Source organism: Chelmon rostratus, chromosome 14 (genome assembly GCF_017976325.1).
Source record: "Chelmon rostratus isolate fCheRos1 chromosome 14, fCheRos1.pri, whole genome shotgun sequence".
In the NCBI taxonomy this organism is placed as follows: domain Eukaryota; kingdom Metazoa; phylum Chordata; class Actinopteri; order Chaetodontiformes; family Chaetodontidae; genus Chelmon; species Chelmon rostratus.
Genome location: NC_055671.1, coordinates 7,179,392 through 7,206,743, shown reverse-complemented (window position 1 = coordinate 7,206,743; position 27,352 = coordinate 7,179,392). Strand labels below are relative to the sequence as shown.

Genomic DNA, 27,352 nt, shown 5'->3' with positions numbered 1-27,352 from the left:
TACAAACTACCATCTCAAAAGTAAGGAGCATTTTCCACAGTCCACAGTGATAAAGGCGAAAATCATTCTTATTTTTTACACTTTGCATTTAGAGAAATGTCTTTTTAACACACTAATGATTGATTGATTGATAACGAATCAAGAATGAAAATGTTTCTATGCAGCTTTGTTTTGTGATGTAGACGTTATGTGATATGTATTCATGATGAATTAGCTGCCATCTTTCTGTCTGGACAGTGACAGACAGGCTCGTGCCAATAAGGCCACAGCTCTGTTCATACAGCAGCTCACTGTCGTCATGGTGACGCCTGGTGGTGGAAACTTGAAACTACAGCGTGGGCGGCGGATCTGCACTGCGGGAGGTGGGTTCAGCGACTTCACTACATTAACTTACACCAGGCGTGTCAAACTGATTCCAGAAAGGGCCGTGTGGCTGCAGGTTTTTGTTCCAACCAACGAGGAGCACAGCAGGCCAACCAATCAACATCAAGGGATCACTTAGTTATCAGCTGCAGACTGAGATCAGCTGATTATTTGATTCCAGCCTGGTGTGCTACTCCTTGGTTGGAAAGAAAACCTGCAGCCACATGGCCCTTTCTGGAATCAGTTTGACATGCCTGACTTACACTGTTGTCTCATTATTTCCCACACACAAACCTATTTCCCCGTCACACTAGCAGCAATGTGATATAACCGGACCAGACATGATCAGTGCTCATAGCAACGATAGCTAATCAGGCTTGGGCTACTATCATGTAGCATTAGCCGGTGGTTCGGTGAGCTGTGGCCCGCAAAGTGATTTGATCTGAGGCCAGTGTTGTCCGTCACTGGTGGGCGCAGGGGAAGAGTGTTTTGCGCTGAAATGTGTCAGCTGCCCTTCATGAAGCACGAAATATCGCTCATAAAGAAAGAAATGAGCTCTTCCAGTTCGTGTTTACTAGCATTTCTGAGAGCTAAGACTGTCTAGCACATTATACTATTATACTGTTCCGCCCGTGCTCACTTCAACGTAAAGAGAGAAGAAGAGGAAGTCTGGTGAGGGAGGAGCCCTTCAAAATAAACGTCGCCGGAAGTGACTCTCTCTAGTGGCTCCTTTTACAACAAAATGTAGATAAGACGCTTTTCCCCACTGTTGCTGCACGACTTTAAAACGACTACCATTACACTGTGGTGAACTATGGAATGAACAAGGACACTGCTCCATCATTTTGCACGACTGTGGGTCGATGAAATGTTATATGGTCCTCTAATAACTACCCACCGAGTGCTTAAAACCTTAATGTACTGCATGAGCCACAAAAGAGGTTTAATAATGTTTCTCTGTGAGATCTGCAGTTTCACAGTGATGTGAAAATCCTGCATGCACATGTTGATGACATGCACCGTTAAATGTACGACAGTGTGAATGCTTTACAGATTTCAATGATAATGTGAAGTGTCATTGTTATCGTGACCTCCAACATATGGCTCTGCATATACTCATTGAAAGGGGATTGCGGTTTTAACAGCTGATAGATGGGACTAAGTGCACATGCCATTTGTGTGCATGAACGTGTAGACTTAAGTGGGGTGTGTGTGTGTGTGTGTGTGTGTGTGTGTTAGTGTGAGGGAGGATGTGGAGGTCAGCTACTGTCTGAAGTGACTCTGGATGAATGCAGAGATGTGCACCTTCACAGCTCCAGGTCTCCATGTATTTTAGAAACACATGTAACTAGGATACATTAAAGAAGGAGGTTTATCTTTGTATTGATAATAAATTTTATGCTTATTCATACAGGTCAGATAAGGTCCCAGAATTGCAGTCAAAATTGCATCTGCCCATTGTTGCACACCCACAAAGCACATAAAGCACACACAAAAGTACAAGTTGTCATAGGTACTGTTTTTCCAATATACATATATTTCATGATGTTCATCAATATAATAAGACATTGATAGATTTACACTACAATTATTTTATGTACTTTAGTTTTTCATTCAGTCTCCTCTCCTTCATGTTGAGTCAACCTTGCTTAGTTTCTAATCCCATACCAAATGACAGCACAATAAATCTATCAATAAATAAAAGCAAAGGAAAAGAAAAAGATTAAATTAAACTGAGCACATTGCCCATGATCCTCCAGTCCTGTCCCTCCTGTAAGGCCAGATGACCAGGGGCAATATGGGCCTTCATCCCAGAAACCCCAGTCCCGAAGAGAAATCAAAATCTTTCCTCAAAAATAAACCGATTTAAACAAAAAATATATCTTGTAGATACAAACGGCAATCTGATGTAAACTGTAGAATCATACTAAGCATTCTGGACAATTGAAGGTAAAAATACTTTTTTTTCCCATTAACTTCCCATTTTCTTTACCTTTTCCCATCAGTGCTTACACACAAATAATTCAGTGACATCTGGAGTTATTACTAAATTGATGCAAAAGAAAAACACAATATTTGGTTCAAAAATAAAACAAGTTAACATATATTAAGTAGAATATTGTATGTTTATAGCCATCCAGTGAACATTCAGAGACTCAGGTTCCCTCCTATCGCTGCATTCATTGCATTTGGGGGTGAATGTAAATGTTGGGGGAGCATCCCCCGCTCTGTACACACAGTATTACATGATGCTTCGTTGAAGAATTGGATCTCTCTTGGTCAATTTCTTTATGTTGTTTCCTTCCAAGTTTGAATCACAAGTTCACAAGTTATATTCCAAACCTGGAAGAGGGTCTGAACACACTTTCCGTGTTGGCAACTTGCATTCTGGACCACCCCCAAAAGACCTGAACACAGCGGTAAGTTGAGATCGCTGAACAATTCTTGAGGTTGACATAAGACAATATTCTCCACTGAATCATGTTCCCGTCCCACCAAAATGAACGAACCACAACAGAAAAAGTGCCACGGTGTTAAAACATATGTGCACTTCTTTTCATACAGACAATAAAGCAACAGAAAAAGAGAGCACTCACTTCATTTTCACTATTGTGATCAAATTGGTTGAGCACTCACAACAGTTAGATTTATGGAACACACAGAAGTCCTACCCCAATCAGTAGTGTTATTTCACTTCAGTCCACTGTGTGGTTAAGTCCTGCAGGGTGGATAAAAGGACCACTTTTGTAACCCTGCAATGATTTTCTATTGCCAAAAACCCAATTTTACTGTTAATGATATATTTTTTGTCCTCATATATATTTTGGTAAATTGTTAATACCTTAAACCTGAGGATATAGGACCCCCTACTCCCCAAAACACCCCCATATTACAACACCAAACAATGCAGATTTTTTTAATGATTTTCTTTCGTTTATGTCTAATAGCTATAGTTAGTGTATGTCTTTTCATTTTAGAACTTGGCAGCACTATGGAGACACAGAAAAAAGAAGAGTTGTGCTATTATTAGTTATAGGATCATGTGTCTGAGACCTTGTTGCCGATTAAAGAGGTTCTTCAGACCTGGAGACACCTGGTGGAGGAGTCTGTATTTGAGATTTGAAGCATGCGGTCCTTATGTTTTGGTTTAATTTGCATATGTTAAACTGGCACACTCACAAGCCAAACGGACACACCGTGGAAATAGTGTGTGACAATTAAAAGGTCCTGTAATCATGGATAAATAGGGTAAGGGTATAAGCTATTTAAAACAGACTGGGATAGTTTGGATAACCTGTTTGTCTCCACTTGTTTTTGATGGCAATTGGCAGCATAAGCATGGAAATCTGGTCTTTGGTAATCTTCTGCAGTTTACTTTTGCTCTGTTTGTAGGGAAACTTGCAGGGGAAGGGGAGGAGTGGGTTTGTCAGGGTCAGGGTCCTTGCTAATAGAACTGGCCGGCAGATCTGTAACCTCTCTGCTTGTGTACTTCAGTGGTCAAGGAAACAACGTGCCCTCACTCTGAGATTTAAGCGGCCTAATCTGTCGGGATAAACTGGGGATATTCCCAAGACAGAGCTATTCTAACACACACACACACACACACACACACACACACCCATCGATGCACCTGCACGCACACACAGACACACACACACAGACACGCACACGCGCGCACACACACACACACACACACGCACACACACACACAGTAGGATTCAGAATCAGTGAGTTTAGCAAAGGGGGGCAGGTTGGTCTTCTCAGCTGGTGGGAAAGTCATGTTTAAAAGAGACAAGACTACTAAGGCTTTACACACACTTGTTTTGACATATTGTAGGTGTTTTCGTGGTCTCTATTTCTTTGCAGTGACTGTAGCCAACTGTAAAGCCAAATTCAGACATTTTAGGATTATTAACAATGGCGTTAGTGGCAGTGCAGCATGAGCTGAGTTACTTCCTGTTAAGCATTTGTTAATGCAGCTCTGCACACATAAAAGTCTTCGCAGAGATTTGACTGACTAACTGAACTTTAGGGCTGAGATTTACCACGACCACACGTAAAACTCTCCTTCTGTAGTTGAAGGTAGAATCGTTCCAAATCCCCAAAAGTGACATTTGCACTTTTAAGGAATTTGAGGTTTATGTCATCTCACGTTCATGTGTACAAGGCCTTAGTTTGACAGAGCATTACAAAACAAGTGCATCGTGTTGCCCTGCTCTCCTGCTCATGAAGTAGCCAAAAGGGTAGTATGCACAGGAGCAGATGCCGAGACAATGTAAAAGAATTGTTTAAGACCGAACCAGCGAGGGCACCAATGAAAGAAATAACAAGAGAAGCCTCTCCCTAGTTGCTTGGCAGTGTATAACGCACGGAGCTGAATTACAAAAAACACACCAGACGGAGGTAAAGAGGAGCTCACCGCTGTTGGCAGCAAACAGTACTGATTGCACACTTCCTCTTTACCTGTCTGTTTCACACAAAAATATACTATAATAAAAAATAGAATCTATTATATTTAAAAAAGAAAAAGGCCTTAACTATAGGGAGAAACACTGAGACAGAACCACTGCGCTAGCAAAACACTCTTCAAAGGAGTGCTTCTAGTTTCTGAATAACTGCTTTACACGTCTCTTGTCACTAACCTGTAAATTTCTTAGCCTTCCCCCAAAGTTGCTGAACTAAAACTCGACTGTGAATTTGACATTTTCCTCATTAGCTTCCGTCTTTGTTCCTGGATTTTCAAAATAAGGCTGAATCGTCTCTTTTTGTATGTGCTCTTCGTGTGGAGAGGTTTTGCTGCACGAGGATCTCCGTTGGCCAGGCTATTGACCAGCCAGACAGCGCCATCAAAAACAAGGTTGTTTGTGCATTTTAAACAGATTCCTTTTCTGCAGTCAGCCACTCCCCCGACATCAAGTGTGAGGGTGTGTTTGACTGGAAATATTCCACAGTAACTAGCAGAAGTGACTGAAGACTAAGGCTTTTCAGTGACCATGTTGGTAACGGGCCAGAGAGAATTAAGCTTTGCTTTATGGAAATTAATCATCAAATTTATGCAACGGCCCTATTTTATCACCTGGCATTAGAATTGTTTTGCAAGCCCATATCCACAGTTTGACATTAATGACATCTCCACAGTATACTGTAAGTGTAATGTTAGGATAACATCGTCAATATTACAAAAGAAAATAATTTGGACAGATTGAGAGTCTAATCCTGTCTATCCAAAACTTACCCTTACAGCTATTCACTATAACTATTTTCTCCTATGGTTTGTATGACTGACGTTTTCGACACAAGTTTCATTGTGTGTATTTTTTTTAAAGATACTTACACTTACATGTGCTACGGTAAGACCATTTGCACTAGACTGCAATGAAGGAATGTTTTCGAAATAAGACACTACGTAATATTTAAATAAAAAAAGAAACATCTACAGACATTGGTCCAACTGTACTATGGCAGTATTGAAATTATCAGAAGAAATTGAGGTGTTCAAGCATGCTGAGAGACAGAAGAGGGCTGGGACGTTAAAGACATTACAGATGAAAGAGAGCAGGGGAGAGAAATGGAGAAAGAGAAATGACACTCAGATGGAAAAGACTGGAAATGATGATTACTAGGGATTAGTTTAACAATTCATGCATTGTTTTGTGTGTTTGATCAATATCAGTGAGTATTAACTCTCTCAGAAAGCCAGCAAAGAAGCTAAGACTTGAATTTTTGACGGCATCAAGCTACAGAAGTCTGGAGCTGAAGTAAGAGTATTTTCAAGGGCAGGGTTGTCTATGCAGTAGCTCACATTTTTGTAACTTGATGATATTTTTTTTCAGTACAAGTCTTAGATCTCTGGCTTATTTTGGGCTGTCTGAGTGGACACGAGTAACACAGATGGACTTGAAAATCAACTGGTATCCATTAGTTAGATGGAGGCTAACTCCACTGTGCAAAAACACACCGAAAGGAGAGAGTAAGCAGGGGACAGACAGATGATGATAACATGCAAGATACACACTTTGATTAATAGGCAGTAGTTAACGCTGAAGCATACGTAAAATTAATACAAAAATTAAAAAATACAAAATGCACACACACACGCACACACACCTACAAAACAGTATATATCAGAATAAAACTCTACAAAGAACTATATATATCAGTTATGTAACAATTATCGCCAATCGTTGTTTCCTTTTCTGTTGTTGCACCGTCACAAGTGTTTGGTTCTCAGTATGGCAGGTTAGAAAAGCCAAGAGTACCCAGAAAGGAGACAGGGCCACACACTCACAGGACAAATATTGACAGGGGTCCAGAGGCAAGGTGGTAGAAGTGGGGGAGCCATGGGGCCCTGAAGGATTTAGGGGTGTTATATCGAAGCTAATCGGGTAGATATATAGAATCAATTATTTTCTCATGGTTAAATTTTAAATCAATTTGAGGGTTTTTTTCTGTAGCAAGGAAATTGGGATTAGACTGGGGTAGGAGCAACTCTTCTTAGGTGCTGAAGTACACTGTAGAAAGAAAGACAGGAAAAGGAAATGTGATGTTCATTCATAATGTTTAAAGTAATGCATCAGCATAAAAATCTGTCAAACCAGCATTTGTCAACAACTTAGATGTTAGATTTCTTTAAGTGAATATAATATTGGAGTAACTTGCCTTATATCAGACAGTATATATACTGTGTATATGTAGAATATGGGAAAGACTTTCAGTTTCACAGCTGATTCATTCCATTGAGATAACAAATACAAATCTATGTGTACAATAAAGTTAAGAGGATTCTTACCAATAATGACGATGAGGACAATCACGCATATCACACCCAGGATAATCATCATCTGTAGTCAGTGGATTTGCAGAAAAAGTCATTAGAGAAGCAGTGAAATTTGTCACTCTTTTCAGTTTGACAACACTGACACTATTTGTATAACAAATTTGTGAAAGCACAAAATTCTCAAAACAAATGCCCTGTAGCCCAGACAAAATGTCACTATCCCACCAAAGTTCCACCTGCTCCTTTCTGTATTATTAATCATGCTGACATATAATGAATTTCTCAACTGTTGCGTAATCCCCGGCTAAATTAACCTCAAAGACCTCAAAGTCCAGCAGCCTCCGTTTTTTTTAACACTACTGTACAGCATGAACGCCATGATGTAAGCACAATGACTCTTAAAGCGACATGCCATTGTGTAGTCCAATGATGATGTAGGCAGTATATGTTGAATTTATACACTAAAACAACCAGTCGCACAGTGATATCGTCCCAGAAAAATGATGCGCGTGATAAAGCCTACAGCAGAATTTGACAGCTGTGACTGGCAACACATTCCTAGAGGTGTTCCTTTTTATTTTGTTCATTCGTCTGTAAACGGGACAGTTTAAGGCAGCCTTTTACACATGTATTTGCTATCTGAGTGCACGTCTGCATGTCCTCACCTTGGCATTCTTCCACCAGTATTTATTCTTCAGTTTTGCAGCGCTGGTCTCAAACTGAGAGGCTCCAGCCTGCAGGGCGTCAGCCCTGTCGTCCAGTTCTGACAGCTTCTGATCACGCTCCAGAACCTTATCCACGTTTACACGCATGATATCCACCACCTGGGAAAAGACATGCAAAGCAGTGTAGCGTAATCAGCTATTAAGACAGAATGACTGTGTGTGAGGGTCCGGCAGGATGGGGCTGAACTGTTTCTTATGGAATACGACTGAACGTTTATTAAATCGTAGTTTCAAGCATTACTAAAAGACTTCAAACTCCATTCTAACAATGATTTATACTCTTCTGTTTCAAATTTGGACAGTATGTGAGCAAGCAAAGAGAGACTGTAAATGTCTACATCTGGGCCTGACAACATGGCTCTGGCTTTGCAGTGAGGTGAGCACTCACCTCATCCACCTGTGCCTGTGTCTGCTGCAGACGACGGTTGCTGGTGAGGTTGGGAGGTTGATTCCCTCCCTCTGCTGCAGGGGCTCCAGCGGCTGGGGCAGACCTATTGACAAAAAAACAAACACAGAGTTGGCACAACGTTGAAAATACTGGGGTTTTTAAATCTGACGTCTGTCGCGACACTCTGGCACAACAGTTGTGATACCTTTTAACCAGCAACGATTGGTTTGCCAGAGCTGAAGGAGGAGCAACCGTAGCAAAGGAGTAGACTACAGCAACTGAAAGTATGGCGGAGTCTATGGTGTCTTAAGCATGGGTCAACAGTATTTGTGTGATTATGCACACTGTCAGAGGGGGGAGACAAAAGTTCTCCACTGCAGCTTTAACCATATTCAATGTAGCTGTTGTTGTTGTTTGGTCAAAAAAATATCAGAAAATGGTAAAAAAAACAAAAAAAAACAACAAACAAAAACGGCCATCAGTGTTTCCGAAAGCCCAAAACAACGTCCTTGTGTGTCTTGTTTCGTCCCAAAGATATTCGGTTTACTGTCACAGAGGAGTGAAGAAACCAGAAAATATTCACATTTAAGAGGCTGGAATCTGAGAATAATGATTATTTTCTTAAAAAGTTCTTAAACCAAATAATCAATTATCAAAATAGTTGACAATTAACTAAATAACTGGCTCCTAAGGGATTAATTGTCGCAGCTCTAATTATGTGTCTCATTCTGTTGTCTCAGAAAAAAAGTTAATTAGTGACAACAACAAGAAACATGGCTTAGCAAAAAGAGGAATATTTAATTTGTTGTGCTCATAAATATGCTGTATCATTCTGGGAAGCATTTGTTATTGTTAATTCCCTCAGATGTTGTTCTTAGTCTAGATAATTACCTTCTATCACACAAAGAATTAACGACTGTTGGCTTTGTCAAAGTCAAGTTGATTTGTCCTGTCATGCTGTATTGTGACCTACATGGACCTCTCCTTTTGGATGCACTATGCACCAATGATGACCTCAGTGAGAGACAGCCAGTTTAGAGTGTCATTTACCCCTGAAAATGAAAGCTCCATGAAAAATGCTCTTTGCAGCAGGAGAAACAAATAAACCACAAATAAAAAAGAAAAAATGCAGTCATTTATGAATGTTAATTGAATATTCACAAAAAACTTGATGTAGATCAAAGGAAGCAAAATCAATTTTTTCCTTTATTTTTGTTTTGCAAGCTCGATTCTAATCTAATCCTAATGAATGAAGAACAATGAAAGATGAACAAATAATGCTGAGTGATGGCTTGAGGATACACAGCAAAAACAACAGTGTACCTCATGCAGACAAACCATCAGTGATCCAAGACTCATTAAAAACATAGAGCACAGCGCCATGTAACGGCTGAGCCACAACCTACCTAAACAAACAGAACCGTCAAAATATATATCTATCTATCTATATATATATATATAAGATATATGTAAAAGCATTATTTGCCTAATTCTCTGACAGCTTATTCTTTTTAACATTAGGAAGGAAAATACATCCTAGAAATGCACTTTTAAATGTGTTTTTCTTCATAGGTTCATAGGTTTCATTTAAACACAAAAAGTTGCTGAAAGATAAGTGGGTATCTATAGATTTCTATTCATGGTAATGCCTAAACCTACTGGGACTGTTTCTAGCACAAGAATTAAGCTCAACTCTTTTCTAAGGACATTTTTTCAAATATCTCCAGTTAATTTATTTCATTCTGTTTCTGTGATTTCCCACAAGGGAAATTATGGGAAACAGTCTAATTTTAAAATACAGGCTCAACTACAGTTAGATATCATCTCGGAAATGCATAATGGACATCAGGCACAATTACAGACAAACAAAGCGAGCACAAAAACAGTATGATCTGTCAACCATAATAATAAAATTAACAAGCCAGTGCCAGATATTTTGTATTGAGACATGTTATCTCAACCTGCTACTATATTATTATATAATAACATGTGCCCATATCATTTAACAGTCTTAACATGGTCTGAAAATTAAATCTTAAATACTGTGCAAATGTATGTAGTGGCAGATGCATTAAAAAAGCAAATTAAAATGCCTCCATTTTTCATGTGGTGTGGAGTACTCAACATGCTTAATTTAGCATGCTTTATTGCTATCTATCAATCCAAATAATGCAATAAAATCTGAGGAAAAATTGTAAACTATCTAAACTATGACAAAGCTATGGCTGTAGTATGCTCTGATGAATATACCTTAGTTATAACTAAGCACAGTACTAGTAGGAGACAAACTCTGTATAAAGGTCACCTTTACACGCTCACACATGACTAATCCTCCAGCAACAACAAATCCTTTTGAATAGTTGCCCTGATGGTGCCGGTGGTCCCTATCAGCTGCTAAACAGCCCGAACAGAAACTGGCAAATATATAACACTCAGTGCTACCTGTGATATCTGCAATGGTGAATTATTATTATTATAATGTGTCTTAAACAAAGATAGATTTGTTGAAAATATGTATTGTTTTATAACTTGAGATTACAGTGATTATCATTCTGCAATTACAGTATGTTTAGCAATCAGCAACTGTATTGGTGCAAGAATCTAATTAAGACTTGTCCACATTCACTGCTGAACAACAACGATACACCATCTATGTAATTACTGTATGTTTCTTTTCACCTGGCAGCGACGAGTATCACCGCAGAGCTGTAATGTGTGCAGAGGTTCACGCTATCATCACTTCTGAACTGGCACTCCAACCAACCAGGAAGAGTTGCGAGAGCAGTGACAAGATTTTTTCACCAGCTTCCACGTCCTGTGAACACCGCCCACTGTGTTCGATGAAGCGACGAACTGGAAGCTCCACACCCAGGTGGGGCAAGTGTTTCTGATCGGTGCCACTTTGGTGCACAATCGTCACTTTTAATCAAACATTAGAAACTGAAGCGGGTCTCTGAACACCCCACTGATTGTGACACCTGGGATAATAGTATCCTATTTCCAGATACATTGCATTTCTTGATTTCATTGACACAGTCAACAGGTGCTGGTGGTAAATGTAGCCTGTTGAACCTATTTCACCTGTCTCAAGATCACAAAAAAGACACCGTAAGCCTATAAATTTCATCCTTTTGACAAAAAATGTCTTTCCCTGTAGATTAATTAGTGTGTTAAAAACCAAAACATGCACAAAGGCAGCTAACCTAAAACGCTGGCTTGGTAAGGTATCACATTCCTCCCTCTACAGTCCACTGCTAATGTCAGATTTGCTGTGAAAGCTAAATATATTAAACCCTCCTTCAAGCTTATAAAAATAGTCTCGCCCTGTGGTCTCCAAAGAGCGCTCCAGCAACTCTGAGGGGCTCTGTGCAAGGTTTTCAGGGGCCGCTGATGAAATGCAGAATCATTTCAACACCCATCTCACACCCTATGAGATAAAATATTGTCACATCATTTCACATCTGATTTAAACCACGAACAGGATGGATTTCTGTTTGTTTGCTCAGTCATGGAGAGGCATGCTGTCTGACTTTGAGCGCTGGAGAGCGACATTTCAGCACTGGACAGCGCCAGAGCAGCCGCGGAGATCCCAGCCTCGCCGCCCCCGTTCTGTTTGATGCTGCTGGGCTGGAGCCTAACCCTCAGCACCGCTGCCTTCATTACTGACCGTATGCACCGACACAGCAGGCCTGCACCATGTCCTGCAAGACATCACGTTTCACGACGAGCACGACGGGCCTGTAAATACACCGAGAGTCTACCACGTAGAGGGCGAGGGGGGGGGGGGGGGGGGGGGGGGCACTTGGATGCACAATTATAACAACATATGGGTGGTACATGGAACTTATAGCCCACAGAGGGGGTGTTAGCAAACGTGTTGCCACAGTTCAGTGTCATGTCGTGCGTTGGCACCCGGCTATTTCACCGTTTTACCTGCCTGCTATGCAAAAACTGGCAGACGAGGGTGTCGCGGCTATCTTTCCTTAGCCTACCTTTCAAATGTTTCCTTCATGTGAAAACAGAAAGGAACAAGCGAGGCAGCGGGAGAAAGACATTTTACAGGATTAGCTTGCCCCTGAAGACGCAAACAGCCTGAAATATAGTGAGATATATAGCTGTCCGCCCTCGCACGGCAATCGACGACACACAGTAGGAGGCTAGGCTATCCCCACCCCCCGCTGTAGGTTGCAAATATCACGTAAACTAGGCCTAAGCCTACTTCAGAGCTAATAATATCATCGTCTATAAGAAGGTCTGTAGAGTATTCGTCGAATAATTTCGACGCTTTAAATGTTCAGCATCGTGTCCTTGCTGTTTCTAGAATTAGCCTGGTCGTCACCTGCGCTTCAGCGACGCAAAAATGAAGGCCTGGCAAACGTTCAGGAAGGACGAAAGGGCTTTAATGTACATGATGTTTTCTTTAATGTGCTTTTAATTAGCCTGATCGCGCAGACGGCGTCCTTTTCAAACCAAACCAGTCCAAACTGGAAATAAAAAAAAAAATGCGTGCGTGCTGGTTCCAGTGAGGCGCACGAGACGATTGAATAAAAGAGGCACGCGATGGACACGGAGCTCGTTTATCGTGTAAACGGCAAAAAATAAGCCTGATTATGTGTCTAATAAGAAGATGAACCCGATGCCTCCGTCTGTTCCAAGGTTAGGCCGACGCGTTAGCCTCTACATTTACGTTTGGGTCACATTAACAGCGAAAGACAGCTGTAAAATGAAATCCAACAAGCAATATATAGCAGTGATATATTGATTAACGTGACAGCAGCGAAATAACCTCAGTATTTGATGGCGAAGATACACAAGAGACCACATAAATCCCAAATAGCCTGCCAACATCAGTCGTGAGGGCGAAGCTAGAATTCATGAATAAGTCAGGATTAAAAAAACAAACAAACAGCTTTTAAACGATGTTGTACTTACATTTTCCTGGTTGTATTGGCTAGACAGCTGTGCTGAAATCCGGGCTGGAAATGTTAGCGCGTACTAAGTGGCTGGCAGATGGATGTGGATTGCCTTCTGCGCTCCTCTCTACCCTCTGGCACCCTTTGGTTGGTTATTGTGGCGTTTCCCTGCCTCTATAGGAGGAACTCTGGCTCGTCTCTGCCACCGAGGTGTACAAAACCGCTTTTTCTTCGTCCTACTTCTACGGCGATGCGGCACCTGCAGGCTATGACTAGTGCCGGGCGCTGTCGGAGTCCGCGCAGTAATGAAGGTGTAATAAACAGCCGCCTGGATTAGGTGGACAAAGATGGCTCGGTGACGTCAATCGCGGCGAGTTTCATGTTGAAATGGGTGGCCGGAGACTTCAAACACACCGTGTTAATGGCCGGGACGGCGCTGTTTTTATGTGCGGACGCTGCTTTTGGCACCCTGAGCATGTTTCACTCACAGGCATTACATGTCGTGGCCGTGCTTGGGGTTAAAGCTCCTCTAAAAGAGATTATTTTGATTGTACGTGTGTATGTCAACAAAATGGCGTTCCACGAGAGGGGGTGTGGCGAGCTTCACAGTAGGTGCCTGGTTATCACTTATAGTAAATATGTAGTGGAGAGGAAACCCACCTGAAAGCGTTTCACCAGCCTTTGGTTTGAAGAGCAAGGTTTCAGTATGACTTCAGGCTGCACTGCATTCAGTATGGTACTGTTGTATAAATCTTACATAATTAATGTGAGGATGGGGGCTGTGAAGGCCCCAGAGACCCCTCCTGTTGACTAAAGGGGATTCTGGAGTTTCCCAAACTCAGTAAAAACACAATCTATGTGTCATTACAAAGTGATCAAAGGCTGGATTGAACATTTTGCTTCTAATTAGATGACTGATGCTCACTTTTTTGACACAATAAACAAATAAAGCTGAATTTTTTTAAATTATGGTAAGTATTTGATGGCCCTTAACAGCATCTTTTCAGCTAAACCAGCAAGGAAATGCACACAAATGCTACCTAGTGTTTTTTTTCTTTGTTAGTGTAAATAAATCCAAAAAGAGTGGAAGCTTTTGTCACGTAGTACAGGGTTTCATCAATGGTCAACATATGTAACAGGAATAAATAAGGATACATTAAAAAGTCCATTGTTCAGAGAGGTTTTTAAACGCATCATTGCAGTGTCTCTCATAAAAAATGTTGCATTATAGTCACAGGGATGTTGGGAGATATTTTTTACAGCGTATATTTATTTTCTACATTCAAGCATTTACTGCTGTGCTGGTAACTAACACTGAAGGAACCTCTAATCAGGATCAGTCCAATCACTCAAACGTCCAGTTAAATATTGAACCTACTAAACCCAACTTGACCGCACTTGACACATCAATTGGCTTTCTCTGCAGCATTAGTTCCAAAGGTGCAAGCAACTTACACCGGCTGAAATCTCATGTGAGTTTGTAAATCCACTCAGTCTCAGCACTGAACTCTTGCTAGACCGCAGCACGTATGCCCATATATACCTGACACCCTACCTATTTAATGCTAAAAACACTATTACATTGTCTTCATACAGTGGCTTGCAAAACAACATTCCCAGCTGCTTCACATGCTGGTCAAATCAAGATAAACATTCAAAGAGGAAGGTGATGATAGGCTATATAACCCATTTAATTCCACATCTTCACTGCAGTTATTTACTAAACATGTTGCAGGGTAAATCATTTTGCCACAGAGGTGACAGATTGTCATCTGAACACTGTTTGCAGAAGTCTTGTATATAATGTGTGGTTCCGTTCAGGGCGTAGGTCCGATCTTGTAGCAGGGCGGTGTGGACTTGCTGTGTTTTCCTGGAGCCCACACGGTGGTGCAATAGGACAGCTTTGGGGGATGGCTGCCCCCACTAATGGCTGTGGCCTCAACATGTTGGAGAATGTACAGCTGGCATACTAGTCGGTTATCATCCCTGAGTTATATTATCTATATTATTCAGCTGCAGAGCCCTAACCCAGTATACTCCAACTCTGTGGAGCAGAGAAGTCACAAGGAGTGAATGCAGAATGCAGACCAGTGTTTCTGAAACTGCAAAATGACATTTTTTATTTATACAAACATGGTGTTCATTGTGTGAAACTATGCAAAGTTAACATTTTCTAATGTTTTATTTCTGGCATCCTTTAACTCCTTTTTTTATTCTGCAAATCTTTGCGTCCAAACAGGTCTGTACAAATACAGCTTAAATGTGTGGGCCATATTGATGTTTTTCCCAGTTATGTAGTTTCCCCTTATCACCCCTCTTTGCCGAGAAATCTAGAGACAAAAAAGAAATGCTAATAAAAGAATGATCACAGTCATTTCATACCTGTCCAAGGTTTTCATGTATAGTCGTTCTATGATGTCTTCACTTCCATTACTCAATGTGCCATATTGAATGCACATTTTTAAACCACAGTCTATTCAAAATGTGGTTTAAATATCTCAAATTCTTACAAATGAAATGATTGCAGATTTACATGTTTGTGTACTTGTCATTAGGAATTAACAGAACACAAAGAAACGTTTTTCACTTGATATATTTTGATTTCATTCGGTACATAATCCCGACGATGCGACCAGGAAAGCCGTTCTGGATAGAAGCTGTGAACAAATTTATTGTCATGTATAACCTGTTACTACTTCTCCCACACGGTGGATGAGGGAAGAATTGTAATGTGGAGATACAGGTATATTACTCGTATTGTGCAGCTCAAACACGCCAGCCTTGATCTATAATTGATCAAAGCCCTGAGCCGTGACCTCTTCTAAAAAACACATGCAGACATGACCCCCCCGCCACCACAATTTTCCTGAAGTAGAGACATATAAAGTGTGGCATATTCTGTTCAGCCATTACGAAACAAATAAAACATAAAGTCTAGTCTGGACAAACTAGCAAAACATTACCTAAAACTATAAAAAAGTAGAAATATCGACTCTATATTTCAGTTAAGTCTCGAGGGTTTGCTCTTTCTTGACATCGCCATGTGTTTTCTTGTCTTGTGTGGATCAAGTGGAAGGAATTTTTGTGCAGTTAGAGATTTCCTGCTGACATAAAACTGCCAGTTTTCCTCGAGGGCTCTGGAGAACAGGTTCCCGCATAAAACACAGCCAGAGAAACGGTTGCAACAGAGCTGGGAAATTTATTTTTTTGTTTAAAAGTGCCTTTACAGTACCCCATGAGGTATACAGTTTTGATGAGATGAGACGTGAGGTTCTTAACGACCGACCGAAAGGTTTTGTGTACAAGACATTATGGTTGTATGGAGCTACACTCACTGTACGAACAAACAGTTTCAGAATCTCAGTTTCATGGCCCAGTCTGGTGAGAGCAGAGAAAAAGAACAGCGAGTCCAGAAATGATGCTTTACATGATAAAACTCTGTCATGTAAAAGTTTGGATTTCATTCACAGTTGTGGTCCTGTTTTGCATTTGCTCACGTTCCAACAATCACAAAAGGTGTGCGGCACCAAAACTATCCCTTAGTCCCTCGAGAGCCTCAAGCACAAATGTCTAAACAACCAAATAAAACAGCCCTGGTGAGGTTGTGGACTTTGTAAAATAAACCTTTCTACATATTGCTTTTTTTTTTGGATGCGTTTGTGCAAAAAAAAATCTCAGTGATAATTAACAATAACCAAAAGTAAACCCATACACACCTGGGACATCACTAACTGGTTTCGTGTAAGGAGTGATATTGCACTGCTTTTCAACAAACATAAGGTATTATAGTGGTGCCGGACATCTGTCAGTACACCCATGACACAGGCACCCACTGTGGGGTGGAGGTGGCGCGCTCCATGGCCTCCTCCACGCCTTTCACGCTTTCATCCACGTCGTTATTGACAAGAACCACATCAAAGAAGTGTCTATATGTGGTCGAAATGGCGTCCGACTCTTTCTGGATCATCTGCAGGTTTTCCGTCTAGGAGACAAGACAGAGGAGGTTAGCGGCTGATGGAGTTTGGTGTTTCAAAGCACTCGTGTGGATTCAGGTAAAGATGTAGCACCTGCGCAGCTGTGTTGGTCGGAGCGATGAACACCACGAGAGGCGCAAAGTCAGCAGTCCGCAAGAGTTTCAAGGTCTGTATGCATAGTAACAAAAGAAAGAAAGAAATGTAGAATGAGTTAGATGATTAACTGTGTGGAAACAGCTTGTATAGGATAACATTAACCTACAGCGGGTGCATCTTTAATTGTAAAGGATTTACCAGCAGCTCAGTGGAGGTGAATACACACTTTATTTCACCACAGACAGATAGACAGTGTACCTTACCTACACAATTCAATTTATGAATTCATATTGCTTAGTTACACATTTGTTTTTAATGAAAGAAATTATATATTTCAAATGTTCCTGTCAACTTGTGATTGCTAACCTGTGGCTCCACGTCCAGCACGGCGATTTTGCCTTGCTCGTGGATCTTCTGGATGGTCTCAATTTTGGTACCGAACATATTTCCCTGGAAGCTGCCGTACTCCAGTAGCTCATTTCCGGAGATGCACTTCGTCATGGCTTCGTTGGAGATGAAATAATATTCCTGTCCGTTCTCCTCATCCTTACGCTGGGGCCTGGTGGTGTCTGTGTAGAAGGATGGAGCGTTAACCAAAGGACAACTCTGAAAACTTGGCTGTTGTCTTGAAACGGGAAAAAAAAGTCTGCAGGTGTACTTACGTGGTGCAGGATAGGAAAACTTCTCAGGGTATTTAGTCAATAGTGCATTTTTGATATGGCTCCGTCCTACACCAGGTGCACCTACACAGATATTTTAATCAAACATTAATTTTGATGTCTGAGGTTTGAAGTTGCAGAGAAATATACACAATTAAACTACCTTTAAATTGTCTGGACACTTAAAATACATGAACTTTGAGACGTATTGTGAGAAGGACGTTCCAGCAGCTCTCTGAACACTTACTGTACATCAATATGGATGATGAGAATTGTCTTATTACACCTTTAAGAATTTGATACAGCAAACTCATAATGTAGACGAGCTAGGCCGCTTACCAATAAGCACCAGTGTTTTCCTTATAAAAGCAGGGAGCTGAACAACCTCCTCATAAGAAATCACATCCAGCTGGTCAAAAACTGCAAAACAAGAAATGTTGTTTTAGACAAACAGTCCAACTGCGGAAACTTCCAGGAAACATGATTCCAGGGATGCACTCACTCGAGCTGTGCTTGGCCAGATATTTGTCTTTGCACTTCTTCTTCTTTCCGAACGGGCTGCAGGACTGACTGCCCTCTCTGGCCTTGCTTTTACTCGCCACCCTCCTGCGGGGAAAGGAGATTTCGGTCAAGCTGGGAGCATTTAAGCGGTCTATGCTGATGTGGCACATCATGTCAATCTTTGGCATGTCACGGGAAGTGTGACCTCATGCTGCAGGATTTATCATCAGAGGGCATGACAGAGCTATTTACCATTCCTGGAGCTCTGGGGAGGGTATGAGTCCAGCGAAGTCAGCGACATTGCTCTCCACTCGGCCTTGCCACCAGTTCGGGTCCTGCTTATTGATGATCTGAATGATGTCACCGGTTTGAAACTTCAGGCCTGCCTCTTTGCATGGGATGAGGTCATCCTTGGTGGGGTCATAGTCAAACTGGGCCCTCATGTACATCTGTAGATTAAGAGAATATATGTTGATTCTGCTTTTTGGAGAAAAGACAGAGCTCATAAACATTTGCAGCGTGTGTCTGGTGTTTGTAACGGGACGGGACTGCTAACCTGCAGACCTTACCGATGTGATCTCCCATCACCTACGTTAGCTGGGAAATCAGTCTCTGGCAATTGTGTATTTATTGTTTAAGGTTTAAAAAGTGGATTTAGTTAGATTCTGCAAAGGTTAATTGGTAAACTTTACCCTTCAACAGAATTTACAAGTTCATGATATGATCTTGGACAGCTCAATTCATATTATATCCAGGCATGAGATCTAATTTATTAATTTATTATCATCAATTTACTTCCTGCAGCTGATCTGCAGAAAACATACAGGAGAGCAAACTGAAGCTAAAAATCAGCCCAAAAGAGGTTCAGCTTCAGAACAGATGTCTGGAAAATGGTGTCCTTTTAACATCCAATTGAGAAGCTGCAGAAAATACAGTTTGTTCAAACTCAAGATTAGAAAACTACCTCTTCCTGGGACTTGTGATTTCATTTATGAGATCAGTTTATATACAGACATTAACTAAACTGTCAAAGATCACAGCAGGAACACGTGTAAATTCTCCCGAGGGTAAATTATGACTATTGTTAGTAGAGTTGAAGAACATTTGTGGCTTCCCCAACATACTCCAGTGGTAGCCGCACACAGACAGAACGTGTACTACTGGAGTGGTCTGGGTCACCAAAAATCATGTTCTTTGAGCATTAAGTATGAAAAGCAAATTAACTAAGCCTACATATTAATGGACTACAAGCTTTTGAGTAGACTGCCATCGCTGACCACAGCAAAGATAAAGTGTATAAACCTGACAAGCCAGCAGCCATTTTTATGGCACATGAATGGCCGCCGGAGAAGGTGTGACGCGTTGTGGCCAGTAGATGGCAGAATGAAACACACTACCGCAGTGTTTCAAGTCAAACTAGCAAACACTAATGCGAGTGACATTCTTTAGATTTAAGCTAATTGTATAGTCACCTGGGTTGTTCACTGACTAACAGAAGATTCACCTAATAAGAACAAAATCCTTTTAAGAAGTAAGTTGTAGAGGGAAAGATGGAAAGAAATGCAATCAAACCCATATTTGTAGATGACATCACGAGAAGTTACAACTGATCTGAATGAAAGGCTAATTTTCTCCGTTTACTCATGCAAATTTAGAGAAAACAAATATGACACACTAAGTTTGCTCAGAACAGAAATACCAGGCAGCACAAGAGCAAATAAGCGCACACTCTGCCGCTCATGGTATTACCTCACAGGCCTGGGACCGACTCTGCAGGTTGGGAATGATCTTCATTGTGACGACTCCATTGGTTTCTTTCTGTTTGTACGGATGACACGGCTTTGATCAATGTTTTGCAGTACCAATTCAATAAGTACAAGAAGACTCTCGTTGACTTAAGTAACAAATCTGAGGTAGAAGCCATCAACTTACCAGGATCTTTTGTAGCTGATCCACAGTTTGGTTCGACACACTTTTTCCATTGATTTCTGCTATTTCGTCCCCTTCATGTAAGGAGCCTGGAGAGAAGAAGAAACCAGGAGACGTGTGGTAACTCCAGATGTGCTCTTCTGTGTTCCTGCTCACTTTCTGGATCGCATTTATTGAGGTCCTAACATGTGCTAGAACCTAGTTAGCTAACACTCATTCTCCTGAGAGATAAGCTATAGACAAACCCCCCCTTTAAAAATCAGACATGCACGCGAGCCATGTATCAAAATGACCACTGCAGTAAACACAGATTTTTTTTTTTTTTTACAGATTTAAATGTGTTGGGAATATTTTAAGTTTGATTTGAGTTTAATCATCATTGTATGGCTTGTGTATGGGATGATTTGTTGCGTGAAATACATTTTAGTGTTGCTCAACAGGCACTGATGAGGACAGACCTCCTCCAGTACACACAGATGCTAATGCTAAGACAGCTCCAATGCCACTGGAACAAACTGACCTTTTGAGCAGAAATCTTTCTTTCTAACACACACAAACACACACATACACACTAGGTCAGCACACTTCCCACTAACACTCACATAAATGTGATTAATTACCTTGTCTGTGGATCATGCCCCCGTGCAATATTCTGGCCACAGTGCACCTCTGCTTATCGTTCAGCTTCAGAGTGACCCCCTGCAGACAGACACCGCAGTCAATGAGGAGGAATCGGCAACACAAATGTAAAAATATAAAAAGTGTGTGTGTGTGGAGGCAGATGGTGTACCATTGGCTCTGAGGGACTCTTTTCAAAGGCTACTTCTTTCATCCTGGTCAGTTCTGCACCATTCATGTGTCCAGCACTACCATTGGTGTAAACCTCAGCTCCTTTATTCTCATAGGTTTGCATAGCCGCCTGTTTAAAGAAAGAAAAGACAACATTTATTGTTTTATCTCACACCAAATGAAATCAGCTTTGCTCAAAATGAAGGTTAAACCTTCCTTTATGCACAGAATTGTCACTGTTCTTACGGTCGGTCCGTAGGGACGGATCGGATCATTATCACACTGGGCTTTCCAATACCTGCAGTGAAAGCTTTTTGCTAATGTGTGCCAACAGCTATGTTTCATTTGCAGTTTCAACATATGTTCAAGGTTGAAAATTAACCCAGTGCTATAACACCTCATTAACCACGTCCAGTGATCTGGTCTGCCAGGTTCATGTGGTCATGGATACCACCAGTCTCATCAGGTGATCACGTCAAAGAATGGCATTAATGAAAGGACGACGATTCTTCAAAGTGCTGCGCTTGAGTGAATTTTCAAAGCTTGCGAAGAACAGACAAAAGGCTGGCTTTGTTGATTCATACTGTGCTTTTACACTTAAATGAACCCAAAGAGTTCAAATGCAGGAAATCCCTATCCCCAGGAAATTTCCAGCCTACTTCCATAGTGTCAACAAAGATGGTCTCTAGTCCAGATCACCGTCAGAGACAGATCCATGTTTTCTCAAAGCTTTATGAGAAAGAGCTCCTCTGACTAAGACATCACTGTCATTGAGAAATCACATGTGTTATTAGGAACAATGAATGCACAATATCAAATTGGCACATAAGCTGGTCACTAAACTGACATCAGGGACACGATTACCCGCGTCAGCACAAACTTCCTGCATGAAAGTGACACATCAGTGCTGCTTCAGCAAAAAAAATACCTATCTTTCTTTCAGCATCAGCACTACAATAAACCAATAAATATCATTATTGCTCCTCCTCACCTATAACCTCAGCCTTAAAACACTGTGCAGAGCTGCAGCTTGGTGTGCAACACAGGCAGGAATTTATACTACATTTTTATTTCTCTAGTTTATGTCCACTTAATTAAAAACATGTGTTCTTGGTGGGATTATTTTCTTTAACATGTCTGTGTTCACATTATTTTGACTCATGCCTCCTCTGGTAAACTTAAGAATCATTTACAGAAATACATAAAATAACACTATTTCCCTATTGCGGTACTTACTCTTAGAGACTGCTGGTCAAAGGCAACTGAATGCATGAGTCATGAAAGTCAAGCACTTGTTTTTCTGTGCAACATGATCATTATTTACCAGCCTTGTGATGTAATACAGCATGCCAGGACTGTACAGTACCAGGAGGAGTATTTGGACGGCGTCCTGTGGTGAATAGATGAAATTACATCCTCTGAGGGAAGGAAACTGGACAGCAATTTTGCTCCAGATAAAAATCACCACATACACATTTAATCCTGAAACACCACATACTCATTTTTATTTCGGAAATCCAAAGGTCTTATAGTTATTATTTCCACCTGGAGCTACTCCAAGGACAACAGGAAATTAATTTTGTGAAACTCTATGTTTGTGATATTATGACTAGTGTAAATGAACTTGATGAAAGTGCGTCAAAGTGCCAGAAAAAGTACCAGCTGTGCGATGACATAATGACATTTATTGGTTTTCCCAATTTAGGGAGACTATTTTGTGGGCCCATATTCACAAGTATTGGGTAGCAGGAGGCTTGATTTCCTCTCCAAGTGCTAAAAGGTTCAGTGTTAAGGTCAGACATTATTACTGAGATTATCTGCCTCTGAACAACAGAGTTGAGTAACAGAGGAAGTATGTCTTCCCACTAAATGTTAAAATGATTAGATTTGGATTGCCACCACAAGGCATTTTTTAATTAAACGCGTCTCATCATCACCTCATATCACTCACACTACAGTGCGAACAGATAAGCGCATGATTAAAAGCTATTCATCTGGTTTGTCACAATCTGGCCTAATCACTGTTAACGTGTTACCATAACCGGGGTCAGGAAGCCCTCTCGAACACTTGAATGCCAGTTGTGGGTGTGGAGAAGCAACAGGACAAACAAAGAGCTGGGTGGAGGGCAAAAAGGCATTCACGGAAGATGAGAGCACTTCCTGTTGTGGACATTTGCTCAGCTCATCTGAAGACGAGGTTTGGTTGTATTTACAATCAGAGTGTGACACGTGCATCTCCTGATAACACAAATCAGTACCTATTGTTCTACCTGCTTTACTCCATCTACTGCAGCACTGTGAGCTAACAGGACTGATTACATTGCAATACAGTCTGCCTCCTCATCTGCTCTTTCTGGTGAGATGATTTGCCTCTCAATCAAGCGATATTAATTATTAATCCTTTCCCCCTGTTGGATTTAGGGTGGATCTCCCGGCAACAGGCCAAGAAGTATTGATTTCTTGGAGGAGCACAGTCGCAGATCAATATTTGACCTAGATGAAAGTCGTTTTTTTAAAAAGAAACAGTGTAGGTAACGAGCCTATCAGACAAACTCAGCACCAACCACAACTACAACCTCTTTGAGCACAGGCGGACAGAATCTGGATAGATTATAGAGAGAGCTGGAGGTGCTGCTGAAAACCAGCCCTGAAGTACGACGCTCAGTCCTCCGTCTCTCTGATTTGCCTAAACTTGTCTGGGTCTTCACATTTGAGCTTCAAGCCCGAGGTAGTGTGGCTAACATAACAGGCAGCGCAGTCGTCCTTGACTTGAGTCACATGAATGGCTGTTTATGTAGAGCCGGTTTGGACGAGGCTCTCCAGAGAGGCGTAACTCAACGTAAGGCTGAGCTGGAACATGCACAGAGCGGGAACAGGCCTGCTCACTTTACTCAATACCAAGCTCAAGATAAAGAATCCATAAGATACAGTAAATCAGCCAGATGCCATGTAAAATACACACCCATACACCACAGCGTGCCCAACATTACACACAGCAGTCTGCACAGTCAGATAATGGCCCATGTGACCTCGCTTAAAGAAACTGATTTCACAAATCAGCGTTGAGCGAAGGAGCACACTGGCAAGACTGTAGCTCGAGGCGACTGATCGGCAAACTGCTGATGTCAGGAAAGGAGTTTCCTCCCTTCACCATTTCCCTCAGTCGCTCAGTGCTGACTTTTCAATTTCAGAGAAGAAGTTTAGCACAAAGAGTTCCCCCGGTATCACAGGCTGCCAAGCCGAGGCCTGGAGGTCGCGGAGGATTTAAGTGGGAGCTGTTTTAACTGCTCTGTGGTCGTGCTGTATATGTAAGAGGCGAGGTCGGTGGTTTCACGACATAATCTGGAGTTAATGTGAAGTTTGTGCTTGTAACAGCAGTCTGGTACAGTGTGTCGTGGTAAACAGCCTGCCTGGTCTGAGCTGACTGTTGACACTTGTTCTCCAGCGGCGGCCCTGCAGTAGCTGTAGGCAGTATTACACAGCACTGTTAAACACTGTGCTAACAGTGACCGATCTCCCACATATCTGCCTTCTTTTACATTGCATAACATCGCCCCAGAAAACAGGCCTATTTCTTTTACTTTAAGATGATTTTACTGCCACAGCATGAGATCAATGCAATGCCACTGACCTCCAGCATCACGGTCTCCTGATCACAGCTAGAAATATGGAAAGTGTGACATGTGATCATTCGGCCTTTTCCCCCAATTTGTCAAATGTGTAGTTTTGAGGGAATGCAGAAGTGAAATTGCTAATGCAACGTCTACTGGCTCCCAAATCAGGCTGACTGAGCACCACAGTGGTTACTGACACAGAGCTGCTGGTCTGAGAAGACCTACATGTATAGTTCTTTGTTTAACACATCAACACATCAACACATCCAGCTCCTGTTAGTTGCGTTATGAAAAGGCAGCTACGTCTATTTTTAGAGATCTGCTCGTGGAACAAACAACGGTCATGTGTCCCATCTCTGCTTCCCGGAAGCAAACATGCAGTACACCAAAATATGGGGGGCAAAGAAAAAAATAAATAAATAAAGGTAAAAAGCACACCTACCTTTTCAGACTTTGGTTTGTTTTGAAGGAGCTGCTCCAGGTACAGATCGGAGAGGGCTGTCCGGACGCTGTTGACAGACTCCAGTATGACGGCCGGTTCGTTTTTATTGGATTTTAACGTCATCTCTCCCTGTTAGCTAAAAAAAATGAACCTGTGAACCCGACGTGCCCCCGATCAAGGTCCGCAAGAGGCCGGCCACGAAATGTTGCGAGAGAGGAAACGGCTGATAAGGAGCACCGACGCTGTGATAAGTCTCTCTCGGAGATAAAAGTCCAAGGTTTGGCTCATCAGCAGGTGAGGTACATGAGATATCTGCTGCGGGGACACCGCTGACAAAGCAAGTAAACATGTAACTGACTGCTGCTCGGAGGGGCAGGCTCATGCTGCGTTCATGCGCCCCCTGGAAGCTCCCAAATATTAGCGCTCACAGTTGTTTACGTTAGCGAACTGTTCCTACACGGAAGTTAAAGCACAATAGACCGTGTAACATACGTGTTTTTGCCTATTACAGTGTATATTTCGTTTAGTTAGGGCTGCATTTATAGACTAGCTAAACTGTTGTGCTTATTTTGTAACCTAGCATTTGTTTTTATGTTCGCTAATGCTTCGTACATGTCTATTTAATTCTTTGTGTTTATCAATAAAGTAATTAAGACTGTTGTAGTCTAAGAAACCTTGGATGCAAATACATACATTATTGTTTGATTGCTTTGCTGTCTTTTACCGTGTCTTATTTTACGTTTTTACATTGTTTTGTTGTGTATCTGTAGCACATATCCTCTCCTTTTGAGGTCACAATCTGCCCCGCTGAACTAAACTTTTCACTTATCTTATTTTAAGTGTGCGAGCCGACAAGGAATAATGACGAAATACGGTAATTATACATAAGAATTGCCGAACAATGATACATCATCTGCGTCGTTAATTTAAAGCGCTACCATGTCGCATGAGGTTTTAATCATTGTACATTCCGCTCTCGTATTTCTCGCTCGTTCTCGCACAAAGCAAACGCTAAAAAAATATCTCGACTGTACCTGAATGCAGCATTACCGCAGCTCTCTCAGCTGGTCTGCGCTAACAGGCTACAAGGAAGCAGAATAGCGGTAGTCCTACTGACGGTGCACCCAGCACCATCACTTGAGAAGGCGTCCATACGCGGTGTCTGTGTGCTGATTCACACGCACGGATGCAACATTCATCGGGAGGGAGAGCACTTCGATCACATCACTCATCTACTGGCGTTTTGGGCAGCTGGCAACACTGTCGCAACGTGCACAGCTGTGTTTTTCTAAGACTGATAGATTGATGAAGTGCAACATTAAAGTCAACGACAGGGTCATAAATCTGAGGTTTTTACATGGGCCTGTGTATACTAATGTGTACAGGTATAACATTAGAAAGCATGCATACACTATTTTGACAGCAAGTCCACAGGGGTGTTAGTAGGTGGATACATATTTAGGCTACATATAAAAAGCAGTTTATTTTCCCTGATGGTTCCAGTCCGCTTTCCTGTATAGCTCAGATACAAATAACCAAAAAAAAAAAATACATTTACACAGCCTGTATCTGCATAACCTTCATTTTATGTGACAACTTCATAAGAAGGACACTGATAGACAACTTTGTTGAGTGGTCCGAACAAAACCACCTGAGGCTGAACATCAGCAAGACCAGAGAGATGGTGATCGACTTCAGGAGGAAGAAGACGCCTTCACAGCCACTACAGATCAGAGGGGAGGTGGTGGAGGAGGTGGAGGACTAGTGGTGATCGACAACAGACTAGACTGGACATCCAACACAGAGACTGTGTACGAGAAGGGACGAGCAGACTCTACTTCCTGAGGAAACTGAGATCCTTCAACGTGTGCAGCAAAATGTTGGAGATCTTCTACCAGTCTGTTGTGGCCAGCGCCATCTTCTTTGCTGTTGTATGTTGGGGCAGCAGCATCAGAGCCAGCGACACCAACAGACTTGATAAGATCATCAAGAAGGCTGGCATTGTACTTGGACTCAGACTTGAGTCTTTTGAGACTGTGGTGGAGAGGAGGACGCTGAATAAACTGTTATCCATCATGGACAATGATCAGCACCCTCTCCATCACACAGTAGACAGACAGCACCTTCTCCCACAGGCTGCTACAGCTCCGCTGTTGAAGGGACAGATACAGGAAATCTTTC

The 27,352-nt window shown here is 41.7% G+C and overlaps 2 protein-coding genes across 2 annotated transcripts; both read right to left on the bottom strand.

The window, feature by feature from the left end:
* Nucleotides 1–1,793: 1,793 nt before the first annotated feature.
* On the bottom strand, nucleotides 1,794–13,450 carry vamp2 (vesicle-associated membrane protein 2). The gene is made up of 5 exons (XM_041952068.1): nucleotides 13,187–13,450; nucleotides 8,255–8,357; nucleotides 7,807–7,965; nucleotides 7,154–7,205; nucleotides 1,794–6,875 (listed from the first exon to the last, which is right to left on the bottom strand). Coding segments are annotated over exons 1-5 (333 nt in total). The 5' UTR covers nucleotides 13,189–13,450; the 3' UTR covers nucleotides 1,794–6,858.
* Nucleotides 13,451–15,317: 1,867 nt separating this feature from the next.
* Nucleotides 15,318–25,553, bottom strand: mpp1 (membrane palmitoylated protein 1). The gene is made up of 12 exons (XM_041951990.1): nucleotides 25,172–25,553; nucleotides 21,117–21,245; nucleotides 20,947–21,025; nucleotides 20,330–20,415; nucleotides 20,147–20,215; nucleotides 18,650–18,846; nucleotides 18,399–18,502; nucleotides 18,236–18,316; nucleotides 17,900–17,980; nucleotides 17,604–17,806; nucleotides 17,235–17,309; nucleotides 15,318–17,149 (listed from the first exon to the last, which is right to left on the bottom strand). The coding sequence occupies exons 1-12, from the start codon at nucleotides 25,292–25,294 to the stop codon at nucleotides 16,973–16,975; spliced, it is 1,404 nt and encodes a 467-aa protein (XP_041807924.1). The 5' UTR covers nucleotides 25,295–25,553; the 3' UTR covers nucleotides 15,318–16,972.
* Between the last annotated feature and the right edge of the window lie 1,799 nt (nucleotides 25,554–27,352).